This window comes from Rhinopithecus bieti, unplaced genomic scaffold (assembly GCF_001698545.2).
Source record: "Rhinopithecus bieti isolate Rb0 unplaced genomic scaffold, ASM169854v2 scaffold_39586, whole genome shotgun sequence".
NCBI lineage: Eukaryota > Metazoa > Chordata > Mammalia > Primates > Cercopithecidae > Rhinopithecus > Rhinopithecus bieti.
Genome location: NW_016816842.1, coordinates 1,053,028 through 1,074,736, shown reverse-complemented (window position 1 = coordinate 1,074,736; position 21,709 = coordinate 1,053,028). Strand labels below are relative to the sequence as shown.

At 43.1% G+C, this 21,709-nt stretch overlaps 1 protein-coding gene across 15 annotated transcripts in view; it reads left to right on the top strand.

Moving 5' to 3' along the window:
• The window catches only part of KALRN (kalirin RhoGEF kinase), a 684,488-nt gene that overhangs the window by 613,488 nt on the left and 49,291 nt on the right, over positions 1–21,709 (top strand). For 8 of the 15 annotated variants that reach the window (XM_017855309.1, XM_017855307.1, XM_017855308.1 and 5 more), the window contains 3 exons: positions 3,913–4,196; positions 5,320–5,424; positions 8,740–8,835. In XM_017855309.1, the coding sequence (XP_017710798.1) occupies positions 3,913–4,196; positions 5,320–5,424; positions 8,740–8,835 (485 nt within the window). The remainder of the gene's footprint in view (positions 1–3,912; positions 4,197–5,319; positions 5,425–8,739; positions 8,836–21,709) is intronic. The other 7 variants (XM_017855314.1, XM_017855324.1, XM_017855323.1 and 4 more) reach the window with 3 other exon arrangements.

Sequence of the window (21,709 nt, the reverse complement as noted above, 5' to 3'; positions counted from 1 at the left end):
CTCCCTCCCTCCCTCCTTCCCTCCTTCCCTCCTTCCCTCCTTCCTTCCTTCCTTCCGTCTTCTCTCTTCTCTCTTCTCTCTTTTCTCTTTTCTTCTTTCTCTTGCTCTATTGCCCAGGCTAAAGTGCAGTGGCGTGATCTCAGCTAACTGCAACCTCCGCCTCCTAGGCTCAAACTGTTCTCATGCCTCAGCCTCCCAAGTGGCTGGGATTTTAGTCATGTGCCACCATGCCTGGCTAATTTTTTTTTTTTTTTTTTTGTAGAGCCGGAGTCTTGCCATTTTGGCCAGGCTGGTCCTAAACTTCTGGCCTCAAGTGATCTGCCCACCTCTGCCTCCCAAAGTTCTGGGATTACATGCATGAGCCACCAAGCCCGGCCATATCCTTTCACCCTGTTTCAGGATTTTATTTATTCTCTGTTGTCTACATGTAGGCCAGAGGGCCTCCCAGGTAGATTAGACCTCTAGTCTAGGTGTAGGGCAAAGTCATTATAGGAAAAGGTGACTCAGTCTTTGAGTAGATATGAAAAGCCACTGTAATAATTTGTTTAAATACCTAGTCCTGTGTTTGATTTAAGTATCAGTATGCAAACTGGCACTGTCAGGGGACCTATGTGTGGGTGAGGTAGAGCTGGTCAGGTGTTCTCCCAAGACCATGGTGATGATGAGAAGCAGCAGCCTTCACAGAGACAACTCACCTTTGATTTGTTCAGATGCTAATGGTATCACTTCTTGCTTTGAAGTGTCTCACGTTCATTTCTTTGTATTCCCTGTGCACAGCCCTAGTGTGGCTTTCTGGATTCTAATTCCTCCTTCCCAGGGCTGTGCTGTATATAGTTGCCAAGATTAATTAAAAACAAAGCAACAACAACAAAAACCCTTTTTATGTCATTTCCCAGTAGTCTCATAATAAAGTTTATACTCCTCTGGTTTATTATTGAATGTCCTCACAAATTTTTCTATCCAGGTTCTCTTTCTCCACTAATCTTTATTTCACCCAAAGGATCTATTACTGGCTGTTAACCTATTTTTCATTTTTCCTGCCTCTGTGCTTTTGTTCCTGCTGTTTCTCCCTTTTGGAATTCCTTCGCCCTTCTATTCAGATACAGCTCTTCCATTAGATCTTTTCAGATCAATCCCGCCTACACTGATCTGACCCTCCTCTGAACTCTGCTTACTTGTCAGCTAAAGTCCATACCAGCCCTCTGGCAATTAATCACATACAGCCTTGTGAATGTATCTTTATTTTGCGTGCTCAATCTTGCTTTTTCATTTTCTATCTCTCTCTCTCTCTCTCTCTCTCTCTCTCTCTCTGCTTCTCTCTACCATTGTGTATGGATGTCTGTATACAGCTGGATAAGAGGTCTATGAAAATAAAAATCTGTCTTATATATCTTTAGAATAGATGAGCTAATCGGTGCTCCATGACATAATTGTTACTTAGAAGTTCTCACTGAGGATCTTGATTTGCATGCCGATGCTCCTGTGCAACTTTCGAATGTCTGGGGATCCCGGCTTTCTCAATACTAGCAGAAACAAGAACAGCATCCCCAAGCACTGAGAGCTAGGAAGACATCTGAAGTGGACTTAAAGGGCTTTCTTTTGAATAACTCAAAACTGTTCTCTAAAGCCAAGGTAGGTAGATTCTAATACTGATCTCCTCCGAATTTAATGAGTATTCAGAAATCAAGGATTTAGGGAAAATTAAATAAAGTTTGCTCAACGTGCTTTTCCTGCATGCCCACATCTGCCCCATGCCTGTTCTCGCCTCTCTATTCTTCCATGGCAGTGAGGCTTTCCCTGGACTCGCTCTTCCTCCAACCTCATCCCTAACCCCATATTCAGAGGGAGCCTAGAGAACTGGGTGGGAGTAGACATGAAAGGCCCAGTAGTGTGTGTTTGTTTGTTTGTTTGTTTGTTTGTTTTGAGATGGAGTCTCCCTCTGTCACCCAGGCTAGAGTGCTGTGGTGCGATCTTGGCTCACTGCAACCTCTGCCTCCTGGGTTCAAGTGATTCTCCTGCCTCAGCCTCCCGGGTAGTTGGGATTACAGGCATGTGCCACCACACCCGGCTCCAGTAGTGTAGTTTAGTGCTCAAGTCTGGCTGTCTGGAGTTCAGATTTCACCTTGCCCCTATGAGCTGTATGTCCTTAAGCAAGTTAACTCTTTACGTCTGCAGTTTCTTCTTCTGTAAAATGAGGACAATAACAGAACCTACTTCATAGAGTTATGCGGAGAATGAAATGGTAGTCCACATAAAATGTTCAGGCTATTGCAAGCATATTATATGATTGAAAATAGTCAATATATGGCATACGGCTTACAAACAATATGCTGAGATTTAAAAAACAAAACCAGACAAACTCTTGTTCTCCAATCACTATGCCTTTAAAACAGTACAGGAATTCTCTATACTCTGTCTTGTTTCTTACACCCATGCTCTTGCATCCTCGCTAATTAGGCCATGGCCCCCTCCATTCCACTACAGCTGCTTTTTTCAAAGTCACCGATGATCTCCATGTTGCTCAGTTTTAAGACTTAATTCTTAGGTCATCTGTCCTGACCTATCAAGCAGAATTGGACACAGCTAATTTCTCCCTTTGTAAGACATTTTCCACATGCAGCTTCCAGAACACCTCACCCTTCTGGTTTTACTCCTACCTCACTGGCTACTTTCTTGTCCTCTCGTCTTCCTGCTTCTGGCTTAGTCCTTGGACTTTGTCATTATCCATATCCACACTCCTCACTGATCTCACCCAGCTTCATGGCTTCCAACCCCATCTCTCCTCTGACAACTCCGCAATTATCTCCAGCTCACTAGCACTTTCTCCCCTGAGCTCCAGACTTGATGGCAAGCTGCTATTCAATTTCTCCACTCAGGTATCTAATGGGCATCTCAAAGATGTCTAAAACTAAACTCCTATATTCCCTTCCCCAATCCTGTTCCTCCTGTATTCTTCCACATCTCAGGAACCCTGTCCTAACCTCAGACCCAAACCCTGAGTTACCTTTGACTCTTTTTTCATATCTCATGCACAGTCTGTCAGCAAATCATATTGGCCCTTCCAGCAAAACATCTCCAGAATCTGATCACTTCTGACAACCACTAGGACCACCCTACTTCTAAACCACCAATGTCCGTCACCTGGAATAGTGCAGTAGCCTCCCAACCAGTATCCCTATTTCCACTTGCCCTCAATATAGAAACCAGAATGACCTTTAAAAATATAAGCCATATTTATCACTCTGGCTCAGAGTCTTCCAGCGGGTTTTCACTCCAGGTAAAAGCCAGAGGCGTAACACTGGCCCACCACATGCTTGTTGACCCAGCTCCCGGCAGCTTTTCTGACTTCCTTTCTTACTGATCCCCCCTGGCTTACTCCACCAAGGCCACCCCAGGCCTTGCCTTGGGCCCTTTGTGTTTGCTCTTCTGTCCAGAAGGCCCTTCGCCAGATGGCGTCACCACCACTAGGCCTTGGCTCACATGTCATGTCATGAGACTGTCCCTGACCAACTGTTCAAGCTGTACCCTCTTTTCCAAACCCAGCATTCCATAATCCCTTTTCCTACTTTTTGTTTTGATGTAGTACTTCTCACCACCTGTCATACTTTTCATTTTGCTTATTTTATTGTTATAGTCTATTATATGTGTCTCCCGCCAGAATGTAAACTCCACGAAGGCAGGAGTATCTGTCTTCTGCCCACTCCTGTATGGAATGGTGCTTCATACATTAAAAATTGAGTGAGTCAAACATTTTCTTGCTGTTCTTGAGAGGGTTCTCTGGACTGGGGTCTACAGCTGGCCTGGATATTCTGCCTTGTGCCCTAGCTTCCTGAGGATGGAGCCGTCTCACTCCCAGGTTTGCGGCCTGCCTTCACTGCCTCTGACATGGCTGTGTCTGTCCCTTTTCCTCAGATGCATACTCTCATTCCTCAAGTGAGAATGGAGGCAAGTCCGAGTCTGTGGCCAACCTGCAGGCCCAGCCCTCCCTGAACTCCATCCACAGTTCCCCGGGTCCCAAGCGCTCCACCAACACCCTTAAGAAGTGGCTGACGAGTCCTGTGCGTCGGCTCAACAGCGGGAAAGCAGATGGAAACATCAAAAAGCAGAAGAAAGTTCGGGATGGTCGGAAGAGCTTCGACCTGGGATCTCCCAAGCCTGGGGATGAGACAACCCCTCAGGGTGACAGCGCTGATGAGGTACTTACATGGGGCCCCAGAGTTGTCCATCAGGAGGGCCTTCTGACATGTCTCCTTCCTCAGGTTTTGTCAACTAGGCCATCTCAAATCTCCACTTGTGTGTTATCTTGAGCCTAAGTGATTTGGATTCATTTTATTCTTAAGACATTGGCCAGTTTGATTTGTGGTCGATTCAGAAACTGACTAGCACCTAAGACATCTAGCAGACAGAAACCATTTGCCATATTTGGAGATAGGACCTGGGCCTGAGGGGAGTCATTTGGTCATTAGTTCCCTACCTCTACTAAGGACTACATTAAAACCAGCTAGACCTGTTTATATTTAGAATAAAAGAATAAAGATTGTTTCACTTTGGAAACAGGACTGTGCTGGAAGATTATAGCTGTTTTCAAGTCTCTTGAGCAGTGCCACACATCAAAAAGAATACACCTTCCAGAGTTACTCCAGATGAACAGATGAAGATTACAATAGGCAGGGTCTCAGCTCAAAGAAAAACTTTAATCAGAAAGTCAGCCAATGACTAAATGGGCCTTCATGAAAACTAATGAATACCCGTACTGGAAGGTTTGAGAGACCGTAGCCAAAGTTAGGCTGGACGAAGCTGAGATTCTGTAACCAAAAGACACTGGATATGTTTTGGTTGGGGAAATGAGATACCTCTTTTATTTGGCACACAATCCTGCTCTAATCACTGATGTTGCTAAGAACTTCTTTGTGATGTGTAACCGGACTCCCTCTTGTTGTGATTTTATGCTACCTGCCATTTCTCCCTCTGGAAATGGCAGCTGAGCCTGGCAGCATTTTTTACAGGCTAACTTTTACATGTAAAAGTTAGGCTCTCTCTGACTACTTCCAGCTTTTTCTTTTCTTGCTAATCAATAAGATAGATAGTTGCTTGTTTTGCTTCTTTTTGGGGTTGTGTGTGTGTTCCCCATTGGTGCTCACTCTCATTTGAAATAAGCAGGTGTATCCATGTTTCAAAAGAGGAAATTGTGACTGAACAGTTAGGAGTGAGTTGAGAGAGGAACTCTCCTCCTATGTATTATTTTTGTTAATGTCAAGTCCAGAACCACTGGCATGTTTAGCTTGTGACACAGTAACTAATGCTGCTCTTTTGTTCTAGAAGAGCAAGAAAGGTTGGGGTGAAGATGAGCCGGATGAAGAGTCACACACACCCCTCCCACCGCCTATGAAGATTTTTGACAACGACCCTACACAGGATGAAATGGTAGAACTTCTTTCCTTTCTCACTTAAAAGAGCAATGTGCAGGGGGTGATTTTGTTTTTTGTGTGTGATGGGGGTAGTCGTACTCTTTCTCCCATGTTATCTCGTCCTCTGCATGAATCCATGCTGATGTCAATTGTGTCTCTATTTGGTAGGTGTCCCTTCCCCAACCCTGGAGGTCCAGCTTCATTCTAGGCAGTGGAGGGGGTGTGTGCAGAATTCTCAAAGTGGGAATCTGCCTGGTGTCTTGTCCTGTTGATAAAGGGTAATGGTTCTGTCTTTGGAAGCAGCGCATCCTAAAAGGAGCAATTCCAGGTAGTTCCAGTCCACAACCATTTTGTCATACCTGACTGTACAACCTACATGTTAGTTGTTTTCCCTATACCTAACTCTAAACTCTAACTAATGGTAGCTACCAGTCAAGCCCAGTGTTGGTCAAATTTTGCAATGACAGTATGAGGAATGGAGATGCTGCTAAGGGGAAGTTATTGTCAAAGGTGGACAAACCTCATATGCAAGATTGCCTGTCTTTGCTTTGCAAGATTCCCTGGCCCACTGGCTTGCAGAGGCTCACTGGTATTTTATCGATGCTCCCTGTGTCTCCAGTCACCCGGTGATCATCCCAGTTGTTCTGGAGCAGAAGCGTGGGTTAGATGTACTTCCAGGTACTGACCGAGGCTTGGGGCAGCTTTGTGTTCTCCCTCACTTGCCACTCAGTCTCCTTGCAGCCCTGCTTTCACGTCACTGTGTTTTTCTTGCCTTAAGTGTTGCTGATTCTCTTCGACTCTAGATGTGGAAGTGGCAGTTTTGGGTTTTGACTGTACATCACTTTCAATTTGCTTTGTTGAGTGCTGTTTTGTTGCAGTGGTGGTAGTGGACGCAGCGGCTTGCCTACCTGTCCCTCCAGGCTCTCCTGTGCTCTCTGGTGCTCTGTCCTGTAGTGGGACAGCCTCCCTCCAGGAGGTGGCCCAGCAAGTGTAAGCAGGAAACAAATCTCAGTAGTACCATCGAGCACACAATTCAAAAAGCACCGTCTGCGGATGTGTCCTTTCTGGTGACATCTCAGTTCTTATTTTAATTCTCTCTGCTTTGCATTTGAATTGTTAACCCACAGACATTAACTGAAGTCTTCCTCTGGAAGGCTGGAAGGACAGAGTCTAGGGACTCTGAGATGTGGCAGTTGCCCCCATGATGTGACTCACCTAGTCGTGGCCTCTCCTAGGTGATGCTGGTGGCCCTGTCTTCAGGGCCAGATCTTTGACTCTGGATCATTGGGAAGAAACATAGTAGGAAGGCCAGTGTTATGCCATCCTGCGTTTCTGAGACAGAAGTGCTGGTGCTTCACCTTGAGATGGGAATGAGACCCTGCCTACTTGTAATGTATTTTATAAACAGCGATCGTGGCCTGGGGAGTAGGGTGCCCATGTCTCACACAGCCCTCTGTCCAAGGGCACTGCTTGCATAAGGTCAGCACCCTCTCTCTCTAATTCCCTCAAACACAGCTTATTTACAGAAATGGGTGTTACATTGTTTCTGGATAATTTTTAACTGAGAATTCTGACTTACCTTTATTTGTGTAGCCTTTTCCTTACCCAGAAATGGGGCAGATGGCAACAGTTTCTTTTCAGATACACGAATTCTCCTTATTCCTGCTTGTTTGATTTCTGTATGTTTTTTATCAGTGTTTGGGAGTGGGATGAACTTCAGAGCATCTAGCAAATGGAGTTGGATTTATTAAAACAATTTTTACAACACTGTCAAAGGAATTTTTAAAAGTTCACGGTTGTAATATTGTGCACTTGTCTTCTCCATGTTTCCTTCTAATCTTTTTCATATGTGTGTATGTTTTACTTTTACAATTATAATATGCATATGATATGTCCAATGTCTTATTTGCTACCGTTTCCTAAAATTGCATTAATTGTTTTCTTCCTAGCTATAATTTTCATAGCTGGAGAAAACTTTGCTTATTTTCTGTTCCATAATGTGTTTGATCAGCCTGTTGGGGACATCATAACAGGGTGTTTCCATTGTTTGCTACTATGGCTAATACTACTACATACAGATCACTGTGTATATAAAGCATTTGTTCTTTTGACTTCTGTCCTTGGAATAAATTCCCAGGAGTAGGACTACTAGATTAAAAAGAGGATAACTTGATTTTCCACATAGATGTAAGCTTTTCCTGCATTCCCCAAGACAGAAAATAATATTATTATATCTTCCTTAATTATAATTATTTTCCTCCCATCTCAGAAGCAAAGACTTAATAAAGTAACTTAGATTAGATGAGAAGCTTCATTTTTGAAACTTTTCCTCTAACCCAAGGGGCCCACTTGAAGGAGCCTATGTCCTGGCTTTGGGAATACCACTGCCGTCTGCTCTGAATAACTGGAAGTAAAAGCACACACGTACTGTGGGGGGTTAACCATTTCTCCCCCAGTTTCTTCTCAGGTAGAAGAAGGAAGAAAAAGCCAAACAAAAAACCACCATCCTTCAGTGAGCAGGAAGCCCCACACCATTGACCAAACAACCACACAGACAACTCCTTATTGCTGGTGCAGGGGAAAGGGGACACAGGGAGGTCCTGGAGTCGTCTCTCTTTACTATGAACAGGATAGTTCCTGGCTGCTTCAGGACTCCTGCTAAAGTCTTTTATTACTTCCTAGTGTTCCAGTTCAGGGGCCTTACCAGAGCCAGCTATGCTTTGTGGAGGGGTAAGGGTATATGTGTGTCAGGGGCAGAGGGGGAGAGGAAGAGAGAGGGAGAGAATATAGGAAGGGAGTATCTAGCTTGCTGGTCGCTAAGAGTCCTGCCCCTAGCATTTTTGCTAGACACATAAGGATCTATATTTAAGGCTATAGTAAAGCAAGGACTGTTTCCCTTTTTTGGACACACTGGAGGCTGAGTTTATTGAATCCTTCACACCCTGAAACAGCAACGGGCAACTGTGTAGTGGCCAAAGTCTTGTTTGCCCACAGAGCAGTAGCCCCCACCCTCCAAGCTGTTGCTGTCAGTAGGTGCAGCCCTGGCCTGTAGGCCTCCCAGGAAGTCAGTGATTCCTCCTCTCCCCTCCTTCATAGGCTTGCCTAAGGATAGGCTAGTCCCGTCCATTTGCTGCTGGCTAGAATTTCTGATAAGGGGTTGGGCAGGCCTGTAGTACACCCACACTCTTCTCCATCTATCACCTGTTCCCTCTAAACACAGAACTTTGCTTCCCTTCCCTGCTTTGAACTTTGGACTTTCTGTTTTACTTCCTGATCACTGTTCCTTATTCCTTGCTAATCTGCTTTTCCTCTGCTGCCCGATGTCTTGCAGTCCTCCTCTTTGCTAGCAGCCCGGCAGGCTTCCACTGAAGTACCTACTGCTGCAGACCTTGTCAGTGCAATAGAAAAGTTGGTCAAAAACAAGCTGGTAAGTGGGGGTCCCGGAGGCAGTTCTGTGTGTGTCTCACCTCCACGCTGCTCCAGCCTTGCATCTGTCTGCCGTTTTCTCCTTTGCACCTGTCCTCATTCCTCCTATGTGATTGCAGCTAATGATGGTTTCTAAAAAACTGTACCCCAGAGTCCTTTCTGACTTTGTTTGGGAATGGGCATAGGGAATTAATAGATCATTTGGGGGCTGCAGCGTTGATGAAAGTTGAAAACTATCCAAGACAAACTTAACTCATTGCAAGTCTGATCCAGTGGCCCACAGGCAAGTGGCATTCAGTCAGCAATTGATATATATTTGGTTAGCCCAGAAGCTAGTGCACTGTGATGCTGAGACCCAGAACACACTGACTGGATCTTTGATAGCACTAGGAAATTTTATGGGGGACCTTGGGTAGCATTCCAGCTTGCAAAGTCTCTCAAAAGTAGACTGCTGATTATAAAGGGGAATGGGCAAAAGTGTGTGGATACCTCACCACAATAAATTAAGAGAGCCAGTGCCTAGCCCTACCATGGGAGGAAAACCTGAGCATAAGCCACTGGCAGCCTGTCTAGCCTGTGACTGTCTCATTGACCCATCAGCCGATTGGAGGGATAGGTGATGAGTCTGAGCAGGTTTGGGGTTTTGGCATAATGCTGGTGCAAGAGCCCTTTTTGGATAGCTCATTAGGATAGAGCTGTTCCTCCACTCTCATGTTTTTGGATTTAAATGTATCACCACAGAATGACAACTGGAAGCATTTTCCTTTCTTTCACTCTCATCCATATCACCCATTTAGCTTTTCCTGCAATTCTCATTAGGATAAATGTCTGTGCTTCTGCCAGACTTCTGTTGGGCAGTCTTAGTAATCACTTGGCCCAGGAGCTAGAGGAAAATGATGGATGCTGTCTATGGAAAGCTACCTAATAATTTTGACTATAGTAACTCCCTTTTCAAATATCCCAGCATATCCTGTATAAATAAGGTTTAATACATATGATTTTATTTTTTTCCTGCTAAATTTTCCTTTCTAATTAAGAAAAGAAAAAAACCCTGCTGTTTTTAGTACCTAGTGTCAAACTCTTGAAGGTTGTCCATTTTCCTGCCATCTCTCCTTTTCCTACCAGCAGGAGTTAAGTATCTTGTGGGCAGTACGTTGACTTTTCAAAGACCCCTCTCTGATATTTCTCACTTGCTCTCCCTTCCTCTCCACACCAACCCATATGCACTCTTCATTCTACAAATGCTATATTTAATTTTTTTCTTAAAGTCATCCTTTTTCTTTCTTTTTTGCGTTTTTTCTTTTACCATCTGAGCCTGGGCTCTGACTTCATTCCTGGACTATTGCAGTAGCCATTGCCTGCCCTTTCCCTACCCAGTCTGCCTTCACCCCAAATTAGTCTTCTGTAAACACTGCTTATTGCCTCCCTCTTGGCTGCATAAGCAGTGGTCTCCAATGTGGGAGTGCCCTCAGGTACATAAGACAATTTACTCGGGTATGGGAAAAAAATATTAGAGCCTCTTTATATCATTTTAAAATGGTTTTGTATGTGTTTTCTTATGTATATAATGATAGCACAGTAGCATAGATACAGAATTTATAGATAAGTTACATGTTTGGGGGTACATGAGCAAAATTATTTTCAATGACAGAGATATATAATCGAAGTTTGGGAATCACTGGCCTATACGTAAAGTCCACAGTTATCTAATATTCTGATATTTTTGTAGCCTGTTCTCCAACCTACCTTTCCAGCATCTAGTTATTTATTTGGTTGATGAACTCTGTTCTAAACAAATTATTTTCTCTGCTATCCTCAAACTCACACTTGGCTTTCTTCCCTCCAAGTTTTTGTTCATATCGCCCCACTTCTCTGGAATGTTCTCCCTCTTATGTTTGCTGATCTAGAGCATAACGGTCATTCAGGGTCCTCCTCAAATCTCTCTACAGGGGCTCCTCTGACCAGCCCAGGCCAAATTTCCATTGTAATCCCATGGTAATTATTAAAGCCACATACTGCCTGTGACAGCTCTTAAGTAGCTCTGTAGCATAATTTGTTAAAATATCTTAATGTCTTCATTTGCATTTTACCTCCCTAGCTAGATGGTAAGTCATTTAGGATATTACTGGGTTGTTTTTTTTTTTTTTTTTTTTTTTTTTTTTTTTTTTGCTCTATTAGTAAAAAAAAGTCTTTTACACTTATTTTTATTTTTATATATTGGATTATCTTTTGCCTACTACTACTGCTAAGCTTTGCACTGCTGACAGTCTCTGGGCCACTAATACGTGTGATATGTGGTGTTAAACATGGCTAGGTGTTAAACATGTAAGCAAAGACATAGAAAAGTCCCATCAAAGCAAATTTTCTAGAGAAGAGGGGATGTGGGATGGCATTGGTGTTGATTGGCTTTATTATAGGCTCTCAATAAATGTCGAATGAATGTCCTTTCTGTGGTGAGTTTGCCATAATGAAGGATTTAACTTCTTCTAGCAATAACTACTCTTGAGGACCTACAGTAAGCCCAGAATTAGAGCTATCTTTGGCTTAACATGTAAAACCAAGCTCACGTCACAGAAAGGAAAGAGGAAGCAGTGGTTTGGTTTCTTAGAATCTTCCTACCAAAAGTTGATTCTTGGTCCTTTCCACCACTTTCTCTTTCTTCCCTTCCCACATAGGGTAGCAATGTAACAATACTAGGTTGATAATATCTCAGCCATGCTTGAGAGCACTAAGTTGTATTTTCACCTTCAAGACTCTTAGTCCTATTCCTTATCAGTTCTTCAGCTTAGAAGAAGAAAAGATCCAGAGCCCATAAAAGCTCTGGAGTATTTATTTGACTAAGTACAACTGTGTGATAGCTGCTAAGATAGCGAGTATTATCACAGGCTTGGTTAACGAAAGTACAATGTGCAGATCAAGAGAAGCAATAGTATTCAAAGGTATTCAGACCACACACGTCATGAGCTGTGTGTGAATAATGCATTCTATTCTTTCCTTTTTTTTTTTTTTTTTTTGAGACAGAGTCTCACTCTGTCACCCAGGCTGGAGTAGTGCAGTGGCATGATCTCGGTTCTCTGCAACCTCCACCTCCCAGGTTCAAGTGATTCTCATGCCTCAGCCTCTTGAGTAGCTGGGATTACAGGCACGCCACCACACCTGGCTAATTTTTGTATTTTTAGTAGACACAGGGTTTCACCATGTTGGCCAGGCTGGTCTCAAACTCCTAACCATGGTGATTCACCCACCTCAGCCTCCCAAAGTGCTGGGATTACAAGCATGAGCCACCATGCCCAGCCAATGTATTCTATTATTCTATTCTAAATGCAACCTTCTACAATATTCTTGAACAAACTGGAGGGGCCCAGAGGAGATAACCAGACCATGTGGTCCATGTAATTTGAAGGAAAGTTGAGGAAACCAAGGTTAAGTATGGGAAGAAGTTAGGAGAAGACACTTAAGAGCTGTCTTCTAGTAATTGAAGCACTGCCATGGGAATGAGGTTGCAAAGAGTACCTAACTCTGTTACCCCAGAGGGCAGAACCTAGACTTGTGGGTGGGAGTTTTCTTCATTCCATATGAGGAAAAACTAATAAAGTTTTTCCACTTTACAGAATTCAATTCCATCTTACAGGAGCATCTGGTATTCTTGGACTTTACTTAGTCCTTAAAGTCTTTCTGCTTTGTTGGTTGCTCAAGCCGTGGCACCAAATTCTGCATTAGAATTCATTTGGCTTCCTGGCTGCACCCAAAGGCCATGAGATCCCCCATGTTCCTATCTCCCAGAGCTGCCCCCGGTGCTTTATGGTTGCATGGTCATTGTTATACCAAAGCTTCTGCCTCGGTGAGTTAGGATCTCTGCTGCACAAGACCTACTGTTAAGGAACAAAGACAGGGTTTATCTGAAGTGCATGCAGATAAAACTTCTGAAGACTCACTACCCACCAATGAGTCATTCTAGACGTTAATGGGCCCTTCTGTGGTCTTGCCACCAGCCGTAGTCTTTAATCAGTGCTTTTGTTTATCAGGAAAGGATGCTCACCCATCTCCCCTGATAGGAATAACATTCTTTTTCTGGGTTTTGCATTAAGGTATTATCTTTAAGCCAGGAATAGGGCTCCCTCTGCTTTCACTGTGTGATTTTTAATAAAGCCTTTTCTAGACCTGTGGACTGTTGCTGCTGGCAGTGAGTGTGTAAAGAATCATAAGACCTAGGATTTAGTCCTGCCTCTGCTGCTTACTGTATAGTCCTGGGAAAATTACTTAGTCTACTTGGGGTTCTCTTTTACCCCACTTATTAGTGATGCTGATTCTATCTATTCAAATCTAATCCCAAAAGAGTTATGATGATAACTGAGTAGGTATGAATGGGCTTTGTAAACTGATAATCAAAAATCTACAAAGGTTAATTCTTAGCCTCTTCAACTGCCTTGTGAAGGACAGGGAAAGGAAACTGTGTCATCCTTATATCCTGTAGCTTGGTATGAAGCTGGGCACATGGAAACTTACTATTTGCCAGCGAGATATTGGTTGGATGAATGTTACAGAGCAATAGCTGAACAGTCTATACAATTTGGTTTTATTCCCTAAGTTTGAGAAACAAGGCCTTGAGAATCTAGTGTATCTCTAAACTGAAGTCCTGGAGCCCCAGAATTCTACCATCTTCCTGGCATGAAAGACCGAGACTCTAGAAAGAAAGTCCCTAGGCCGGGTGTAGTGGCTCACACCATAATCCTAGCACTTTGGGAGGCCAAGGCAGGCAGATTGCCTGAGCTCAGGAGTTCAAGACCAGCCTAGGCAACGTGATGAAACCCCATCTCTAGTAAAATACAAAAGAAATTAGCTGGGCAAGGTGGCATGCACCTGTAATCTCAGCTCCTCGGGAGGCTAAGGCATGAGAATCACTTGAACCCAGGAGGCGGAGGTTGCAGTGAGCCAAGATCGCGCCACTGCACTCCAGCCTGGGTGACAAAGCAAGACTCTGTCTCTACAAAAAGGAAAGGAAAGGAAGGGAAGGGAATGGGAGGGGAGGGGAGGGGAGGGAAGGGAAGGGAAGAGGGGAAGAGGGGAAGAGGGGAAGAAGGGAAGAAGGGAAGAAGGGAAGAAGGGAAGGGAAGGAGGGAGGGAGGAAGGAAGGAAGGAAAGGAAGGAAGGAAGGAAGGAAAGAGGGAGGGAAGGAGGGAAGGAAGGAGAGAAGGGAAGGAAAGGGAAGGAAAGGAAAGGGAAGGAAGGAAGGGAAGGAAAAGAAGGAAGGCCCGCCCCTCTCTGAGCTCATCATCGGATGACACACTGGCATAGTTCACTGGGCTCAGCATGGCCCCGGTGGACCCTGGCTTATAATCCTCTGCCCTTAGAGAAGAGACTGGCCAGGACTGAGCTCCTGTTTAGTCTACTTAGTGGCCTGGCACCCTGAGAATGTGCCCTACCTGCTTCAGCAAGACTTCCTGCCCTCTGGTTCTCCTACTTTGACAGCATTCATCTCCTTGGGCCAGCCTTGTGGGTCATGGAAGAACATGGCCACGGCCAAGCTGTATTTGTGTGTGTGCTTTGGCCCCCTTTAGAAGAATTAACTTGTTTTGTCAATAGTCAGGTGGAGTTAGCAAAAGTTCAGAATCCAGATGGGAAAAAATAATGGCCTTACCATATCCATTGCAGAGGTGTGTGTTTCCAGGGACTGGGTTCTTCTAGCATTCTTTTGTGGAAGAGATTCCCGAGGTTCTTTTTTTTTTTTTTTTTTAGACGGAGTTTCACTCTTATTTCTTGTTGCCCAGGCTGGAGTGCAATGGCGGCTCACTGCAACCTCTGCCTCCCGGGTTCAAGCTATTCTTCTGCCTCAGCCACCCGAGTAGCTGGGATTACAGGCATGCACCACCACACCAGGCTAATTTTGTATTTTTAGTAGAGACAGAGTTTCTCCATGTTGGTCAGGCTGGTCTTCTTACAACCTGTTGTAAGAAGGTAAAAGTTTAGATTTCCACCAATCTTTTTTGTTTTTGTTTTTGTTTTTGTTTTGTGGAGGCAGGGTGTCACTGTGTTGCTCAGGCTGGTCTCAAATTCCTGGCCTCAAGCAGTTCTCCTGCACTAACCTCCCAAAGTGCTGGGATTACAGGTGTGAGCCACCATGCCCAGCCTCCACAAAATTTGTTTTAACCCAGTTACAAACCTGAAATGTCACTGGCCTGGAAAATCCAGACTTCAGCTTTTCAACTATGTATTGTACCCTATACCCACCAACAGTTTGCCTCGGAATGACTTAGATCTAATGCTTTATGTCCGGAGAATATTATGTAAGGTTTTTGTTGTTTTCGGTTTTTTTTGAGACAGGGTCTCGCTCTGTCGCCCAGACTGGAGTGCAGTGGCTTGATTTCGGCTCACTGCAGCTTTGATCCCCTGGGCTCAAGCAATCCTTTCACCTCAACCTCCTGAGTCAGTGGGACAATGGGCTTGTGCTGCCATGCCTGGCTGATGTTTTAATTTTTTTATTTTTAGCAGAGACAAAGTCTTGCTTTGTTGCCCAGACTGGCATTAAACCTGAGCTCAAGCAATCCTCCCACTTCAGCCTCCCAAAGTGCCGGCCACAGCCATATGTTATTTTTTTACATAAATTTTATTGTGTATATTTGAGGTTTACAATGTGATGTTATGGGATACCCATAGATAGTAGAATGGTTACTGTAGTAAAGTAAATTAACATATCTGTCATGTCACACAGTTACTTTTTTGTGTATGTGTGACAAGAGTAGCTAAAATTTAGATTTTAATTAGTTACATAAAATTTTGGTGGAAATCTAAATTAGTACCTAAAGAGTAGCTAAATGTATGTATTTAACAAAAATTCCAAATACAATTTTATTAATGATAATCCTCATGTAGATTAGGTCTGTAGACCTGTTCGTGCTACAGATTTGCTACTTCGTATCCTTTGACCTACGTGCCCGTTTCCTAGTTGCCTTTTCCACCCTGCTGGTAGCTACTGTTTTATTTTCTATGTGTATATATTTTTGTGTATATTTTGACCTTTTTAAAAAAATTTTCACATATAAATGAGATCATGCAATATTTTTCTTCTGTATCTGGCTTATTTCACTCAGCATAATGTCCTTCAGGTCCATCTGTGTTGTGGCAAATGGCAGGATCTCTTTTTTTTTTTTTTTTTAATACTTTAAGTTCTGGGATACATGTGCAGAACATGCAGGTTTGTTACATAGGTATACACATGTCGTGGTGGTTTGCTGCACCCATCAACCTGTCATCTACATTAGGTATTTCTCCTAATGCTATTCCTCCCCTAGCCTCCAAACCCCGGACAGGCCCCAGTCTGTGATGTTCCCCTCCCTGTGTCCATGTGTTCTCATTGTTCAACTCCCACTTAAGACTGAGAACATGCATTGTTTGGTTTTCTGTTCCTGTGTTAGTTTGCTAAGAATGATGGTTTCCAGCTTCATCCATGTCCCTGCAAAGGACAATAACTCATCCTTTTGTATGACTGCATAGTATTCCATGGTGTATATGTGCCGTATTTTCTTTATCCAGTGAGTCACTGATGGGCATTTGGGTTGGTTCCAAGTCTTTGTTATTGTGAACAGTGCTGCAATAAACATACGTGTGCATATGTCTTTAAAATCGAATGATTTATAATCCTTTGGGTATATACCCAGTAATGGGATATGTTGGGTCAAAATGGGTAGTTCTCGTTCTAGATCCTTGAGAATCGGCTTTACCACTGTCTTCCACCAATGTTTGAACTAATTTGCCAACTCCCACCAACAGTGTAAAAGTTTCCTATTTCTTCACATCCCCTTCTCCAAGCATTGCAAGTTGTTCCTGACTTTTTAATTGATTGCCGTTCTAAACTGGTGTGAGGAGGTACTCATTGTGGTTGATTGCATTCTCTAATGGACTCAGTGATGATGAGTTTTTTTCATGTGCCACATAAATGTCTTCTTTGAAATGTCTTGTTCATATCCTTCACCCGTTTTGATGGGTGTTTGTTTGTCTTGTTAAATTGCTTAAGTTTTTTGTAGATTTCTGGATCTACAAAAACTTTGTCAGATGGATAGGATTGCCAAAAATTTCTCCCCATTCTGAGGTTGCCGGTTCACCTCTGGATGATAGTTCTTTGCTGTGCAAAAGAAGCCTCTTTAAGCTTAAATTTAGATTAATTAGATCCCATTTGTCAGTTTTGACTTTTGTTGCCATTGCTTTTGGTATTTTAATCATAAAGTTTTTGCCCATGCCGATGTCCTGAATGGTATTGCCTAGGTTTTCTTGTAGGGATTTTAGGTTTTAGGTTTTAAAAATGTTTAAGTATTTAATACATCTTGAGTTAATTTTTGTTTAAGGTGTAAGGAAGGGGTCCACTTTCAGTTTTCTGCATATGGCTAGCCAGTTTTCCCAACACCATTTATTAAATAGGAAATCCTTTCCCCATTGCTTGTTTTTTAAGGCTGAATAACATTTCTCTCTCTCTCTCTCTCTCTCTCTCTCTCTCTCTCTCTCTGTCTCTGTGTGTATCACAGATTCTTTAACCATTTGTCCATCAATAACACTTAGGTGTTTCCATATCATGCTATAGTAAATAATACTGCAATGAACATGGGGGTGCAGATATTTTAAGAAAAGCTGACTTCATTACCTACCCAGAAGAGAAGTATATACCCAGAAGAGGGATTATTGGGTCATATGATAATTCTATTCTTAGTTTATTTGGGAACCTCCATACTGTTTTCCACAATGTCTACACAAATCTACATTCCCACCAACATGTACTAGGTTTTTTTTATTTTTTATTTTTTTTTTTGCTGCCTCCCTTTCTGGGAATTGAACCCCGATATCTTATTTTTTTCATAATAGCCACCCTAATAGTTGTGATATGCAAATTTTTATCAAAGAGGAGCAACTAAGAGGTGATTGGTTGGTGTAGTAGGTGGTACTAGACCAGCCAGCTTACCCATTGTCTCATCACATGAGCTTTGATCCCTTCCCAAGAGTTACATAGCATATTTAATAAATTCTTGGAGTCCTCCTGTTCACCAGGCTTTGAAATCAAGCATAGAATTTTCCTTATATGGAGCTTGCCGTCTCTAGGGTTAATGCTCAAAATCCTCTCCTCCCTGGACTGTTGGCAATCATTTCCTCTCAGATTTTAGTCTAACATCTCTTGCTAGAGGGATCTTTCTTTTACTGTTTTTTTTGTGTGTGTGTGTGTTTGTTTTTTGTTTTTTTGTTTTTTGTTTTTTTGAGACAGAGCCTTGCTGTGTCACCCAGTCTGGAGTACAGTGGTGTGATCTCGGCTCACTGCAGCCTCTACCTCCCAGGTTCAAGTGATTTCCTGCCTCAGCCTCCCAAGTAGCTGGGACTACAGGCCTGTGCCACCACATCTGACTAGTTTTTGTATTTTTAGTAGAGATGGGGTTTCACCATGTTGGCCAAGCTGGTCTTGAACTCCTGACCTCGGGTTATCGGTCCGCCTCAGCCTCCCAAAGTGTTGGGATTACAGGCATGAGCCACTGCGCCTGGCCTCTTTTCCATTTTTTTTTTAAATTAATAGTTCTTTTCTGACTAATAAAAGAAATATATGCTTATTCAAAAAAATTTGGAAAAATGACAACAGTATAAATATAAATCATCATCTAGACATATTCAGTGTTGAAATTTTGATATATTTTCTTCTAGACCCTTTTAAAAATAGTATAATTAATCATAGACTACTTAAAGATTAAGTTCTGTTTCTCTTTACTATCACATCAGAGACATTGTCCCAAATTATGAAAATATCTTTGGAGCATTAAGACTGACATTTCTAAGTCTTAAAACATGTTATTTCCCTGCTTACAACTGTCCCATCATTGGTCTTAGAAGGTAAAGTTTCTACTTCTTTATTTTTAATTTAATTTTTATTTTTTATTTAATAAAGATGGGTCTCGCTATGTTACCCAGGCTTGATTCAAACTCCTGAACTCAAATGATCCTCCCACCACAGCCTCCCAAACTGCTGCCATTACAGGCATGAGCCACCATTCCCAGTCAACTCTCTACTTCTGAATGCCATGCAGACAAGGTTCCTTATGATCTGATCCCTGCAAACTTCTCCAGGATTCTATTTTCACTCCTCACTCCCTCTTCCTTTAATACCTACTCACCCAGACTCACAGAACACACAGTTATTTGCCAACCCCCTTCCCTCACACTCTGTACTCTGCCCACACCAGGCTACTTTCAGGTTCCCAGGCTGCCCCCATGTCATTCGCTCTTTCACCCTATATTCACAATGCTGCTTGTGCCTGGAATGTCCTCCCGTTGGCATATCCAGTGAAACTCTCCTCATTTATCCGTTCTCAGTTCGAGCATTGCCTCTTCCATTAAGTCTTTCCTTTGCTTCTCCACCCCACCATAGAGCCACCTGCTCCTTTTGTTCATCCTCCATTGCACCCTGTCTCTCTACAAGAGACCCATTTTGGCTTAGATTATGGAGGCCAGGGAGCCTTGTCTTATTCATCCTTGTTTCTCCAGCACTTTGCAAATATTTAGCATGTAGTAGATATTCAATAAATATTTGCCTGAATTCAAATCAGTGGTTACAATACTATGTGATGAATGCTGTGCAGGGAGTGTGAAAAGAGTGTTTATAGGTGCGCAGAGGAGGGGCAGGTTATGAGTATATGGTCTCAGATCCAGCGCCCGGGAAATGTGCTCATTTTAAATATGGGGATGACCTTCCTCCACACTTCATCACATATTTGAATCTATTTGCATTTCTATTCCCCATCCTTGTATCGACTATGGGAACATTTGTTGCTCTATCCCCATATACCTTTCCCTTTGTCCTCTGAGACTACTTGTGCCCTGAGCTCCAGGTGGGACAGAAGTCCTCACTGTGGCAGAAACCTGGCCACCACTGCCTGTTTTCTCCCAGGAGCAGAACAGACAATTTTAGGTCAACTGTACTTGCCCTTAGCTGGGGCTCAGTATCCCAGCTCTAGCATAGATAGCTAGGTCTTCAGAGGCAATCACTCTTGAATTATTACAGGCATTAAAATCGAACTCATTGTTTTAGGCAGACTACCTAGCATATAGCCTTAGCCAAATTCTTTCTTTCTCTTGTCCTTCTCTATCACTGTTGCCATCCCAGCAAGTCCTCCCCTAGAGATAACTTGGGCTACTTTGCTCATAGAACAGGTCAGGTAGGAGGAGATGGAAGTATTTCCCCATTTGACATAATGGGCTCCTCAGATGTTCTTTGTTCTGTAGAAAGGTTGAGAGTGGACCACAGGAAATTGGATGCTCCATGGGAGTGCCTGTGGGCAGAGATGTCACCCTGGGAAGGGGTAGGAGCACAGAGGATACCACTGAGCAGCAATTCACTAGAGGAAAACATTCATTTCTTCTAAGGGCAAAGGGATGGACCTGTGAATGAACTTCAGCAGCATCTAATAGTCAAGTGAACCTATAAACCAGGGCTTGTTTCCCAGGCATTGCAGTCACCATGCTACCGCTCAACAGGCTGCAGAATAAAGACTGAAACAGGACAACGAGGAGAAGGAGAGGGGAAGTAAAAGGCATGTAATCAGATCAATCACCAGCTGGGCCCATCTGCCCAGGAGCCTGTCTCTGGTGATGGCACCAGGAGACATGTCATTGGAATGCCTGCCTGTGTGCTTGGTTGTCAAGCCTCAGCACCAGACACTCTCATTTCCTTAATAACAGGTTACAGATCCTGTATCTATAAATCGAGCTAAACCCTTCTTGACCTTTCCATATTTTTAGCCCATACTGCTGCTCTGGATATAACAACTTCCATGGCCGATTACTTGTTCTGTGAATACCAATATCTCAAGTTAAAAGAAATTCTCTCTCAAGTTTGAAGGCCCTGTCCTCTTAGTTCCAGTTTCTAGTGTTGGTAACAAATTCATGTTTAGCCCTTGGCACATTTTGTCAATTTGTGGGTTGGGGGGGATGGAAGAAGTTTGATATCTCTGCTGTGTTATGTTTTTCAGATTCAAATCTTTATATTCTCCATCTTTCTTATAAAATGTACCATCAGGAACCTCATTACTTTTTTATTTATTTCTCTGGACCTTTCTTTTCTACCTCTGTTTAGCCTCTGTTAAAATAGAGCAACTAAGAGCATTGTGACAAATATTCCAAGTGCAGCTTACTGAAGGCCAGGCTGAAGCCTTTACTTCCTACTACCTTTTTGGACTGCATTTTTTAAAATCTTTGTGACTTTAACCTTAGGGCTAATGTTTTCAAAAACTACTAAATGAAACTGTTTCTGTTAGCTGCAGTAGCTGGTTTAGACAGGCATCTTGTAAGAGCAGTTTAGGGCCAGGCACGGTGTCTCACACCTGTAATCCCGGCACCTTGAGAGGCTGAGGTGGGAGTATCACTTGAGCCCAGGAGTTCAAGACCATCCTGGGCAACGTAATGAGACCCTGTCTCTACAGAAAAAAAAAAAAAGATTAGCTGGATGTGGTGGTACATGCCTGTCCCAGCTATTCAGGAGACTGAGGTGAGAGGACTGCTTGAGCTTGGGAGGCCAAGGCTGCAGGGAGCCGTGATTGTACCACTGCACTCCAGCCTCGGCAATAGAGTGAGACCCTGTCTCAGAAAGATGGATGGATGGATGGATGGACGGACGGACGGACGGACAGACAGACAGACAGACAGATAGATAGATAGATAGATAGATAGATAGATAGATAGATATTCTGGCTGGGTGCATTGGCTCATGCTTGTAATCCCAACACTTTGGGAGACTGAAGCGGAAGGATCACTTGAGCCCAGGAGTTCAAGACCAGCCTGGGCAACATAGTGAGACCCTGTCTCTAAAATAATAATAATAATAATAATAATAATAATAATAATAAAATAAAATA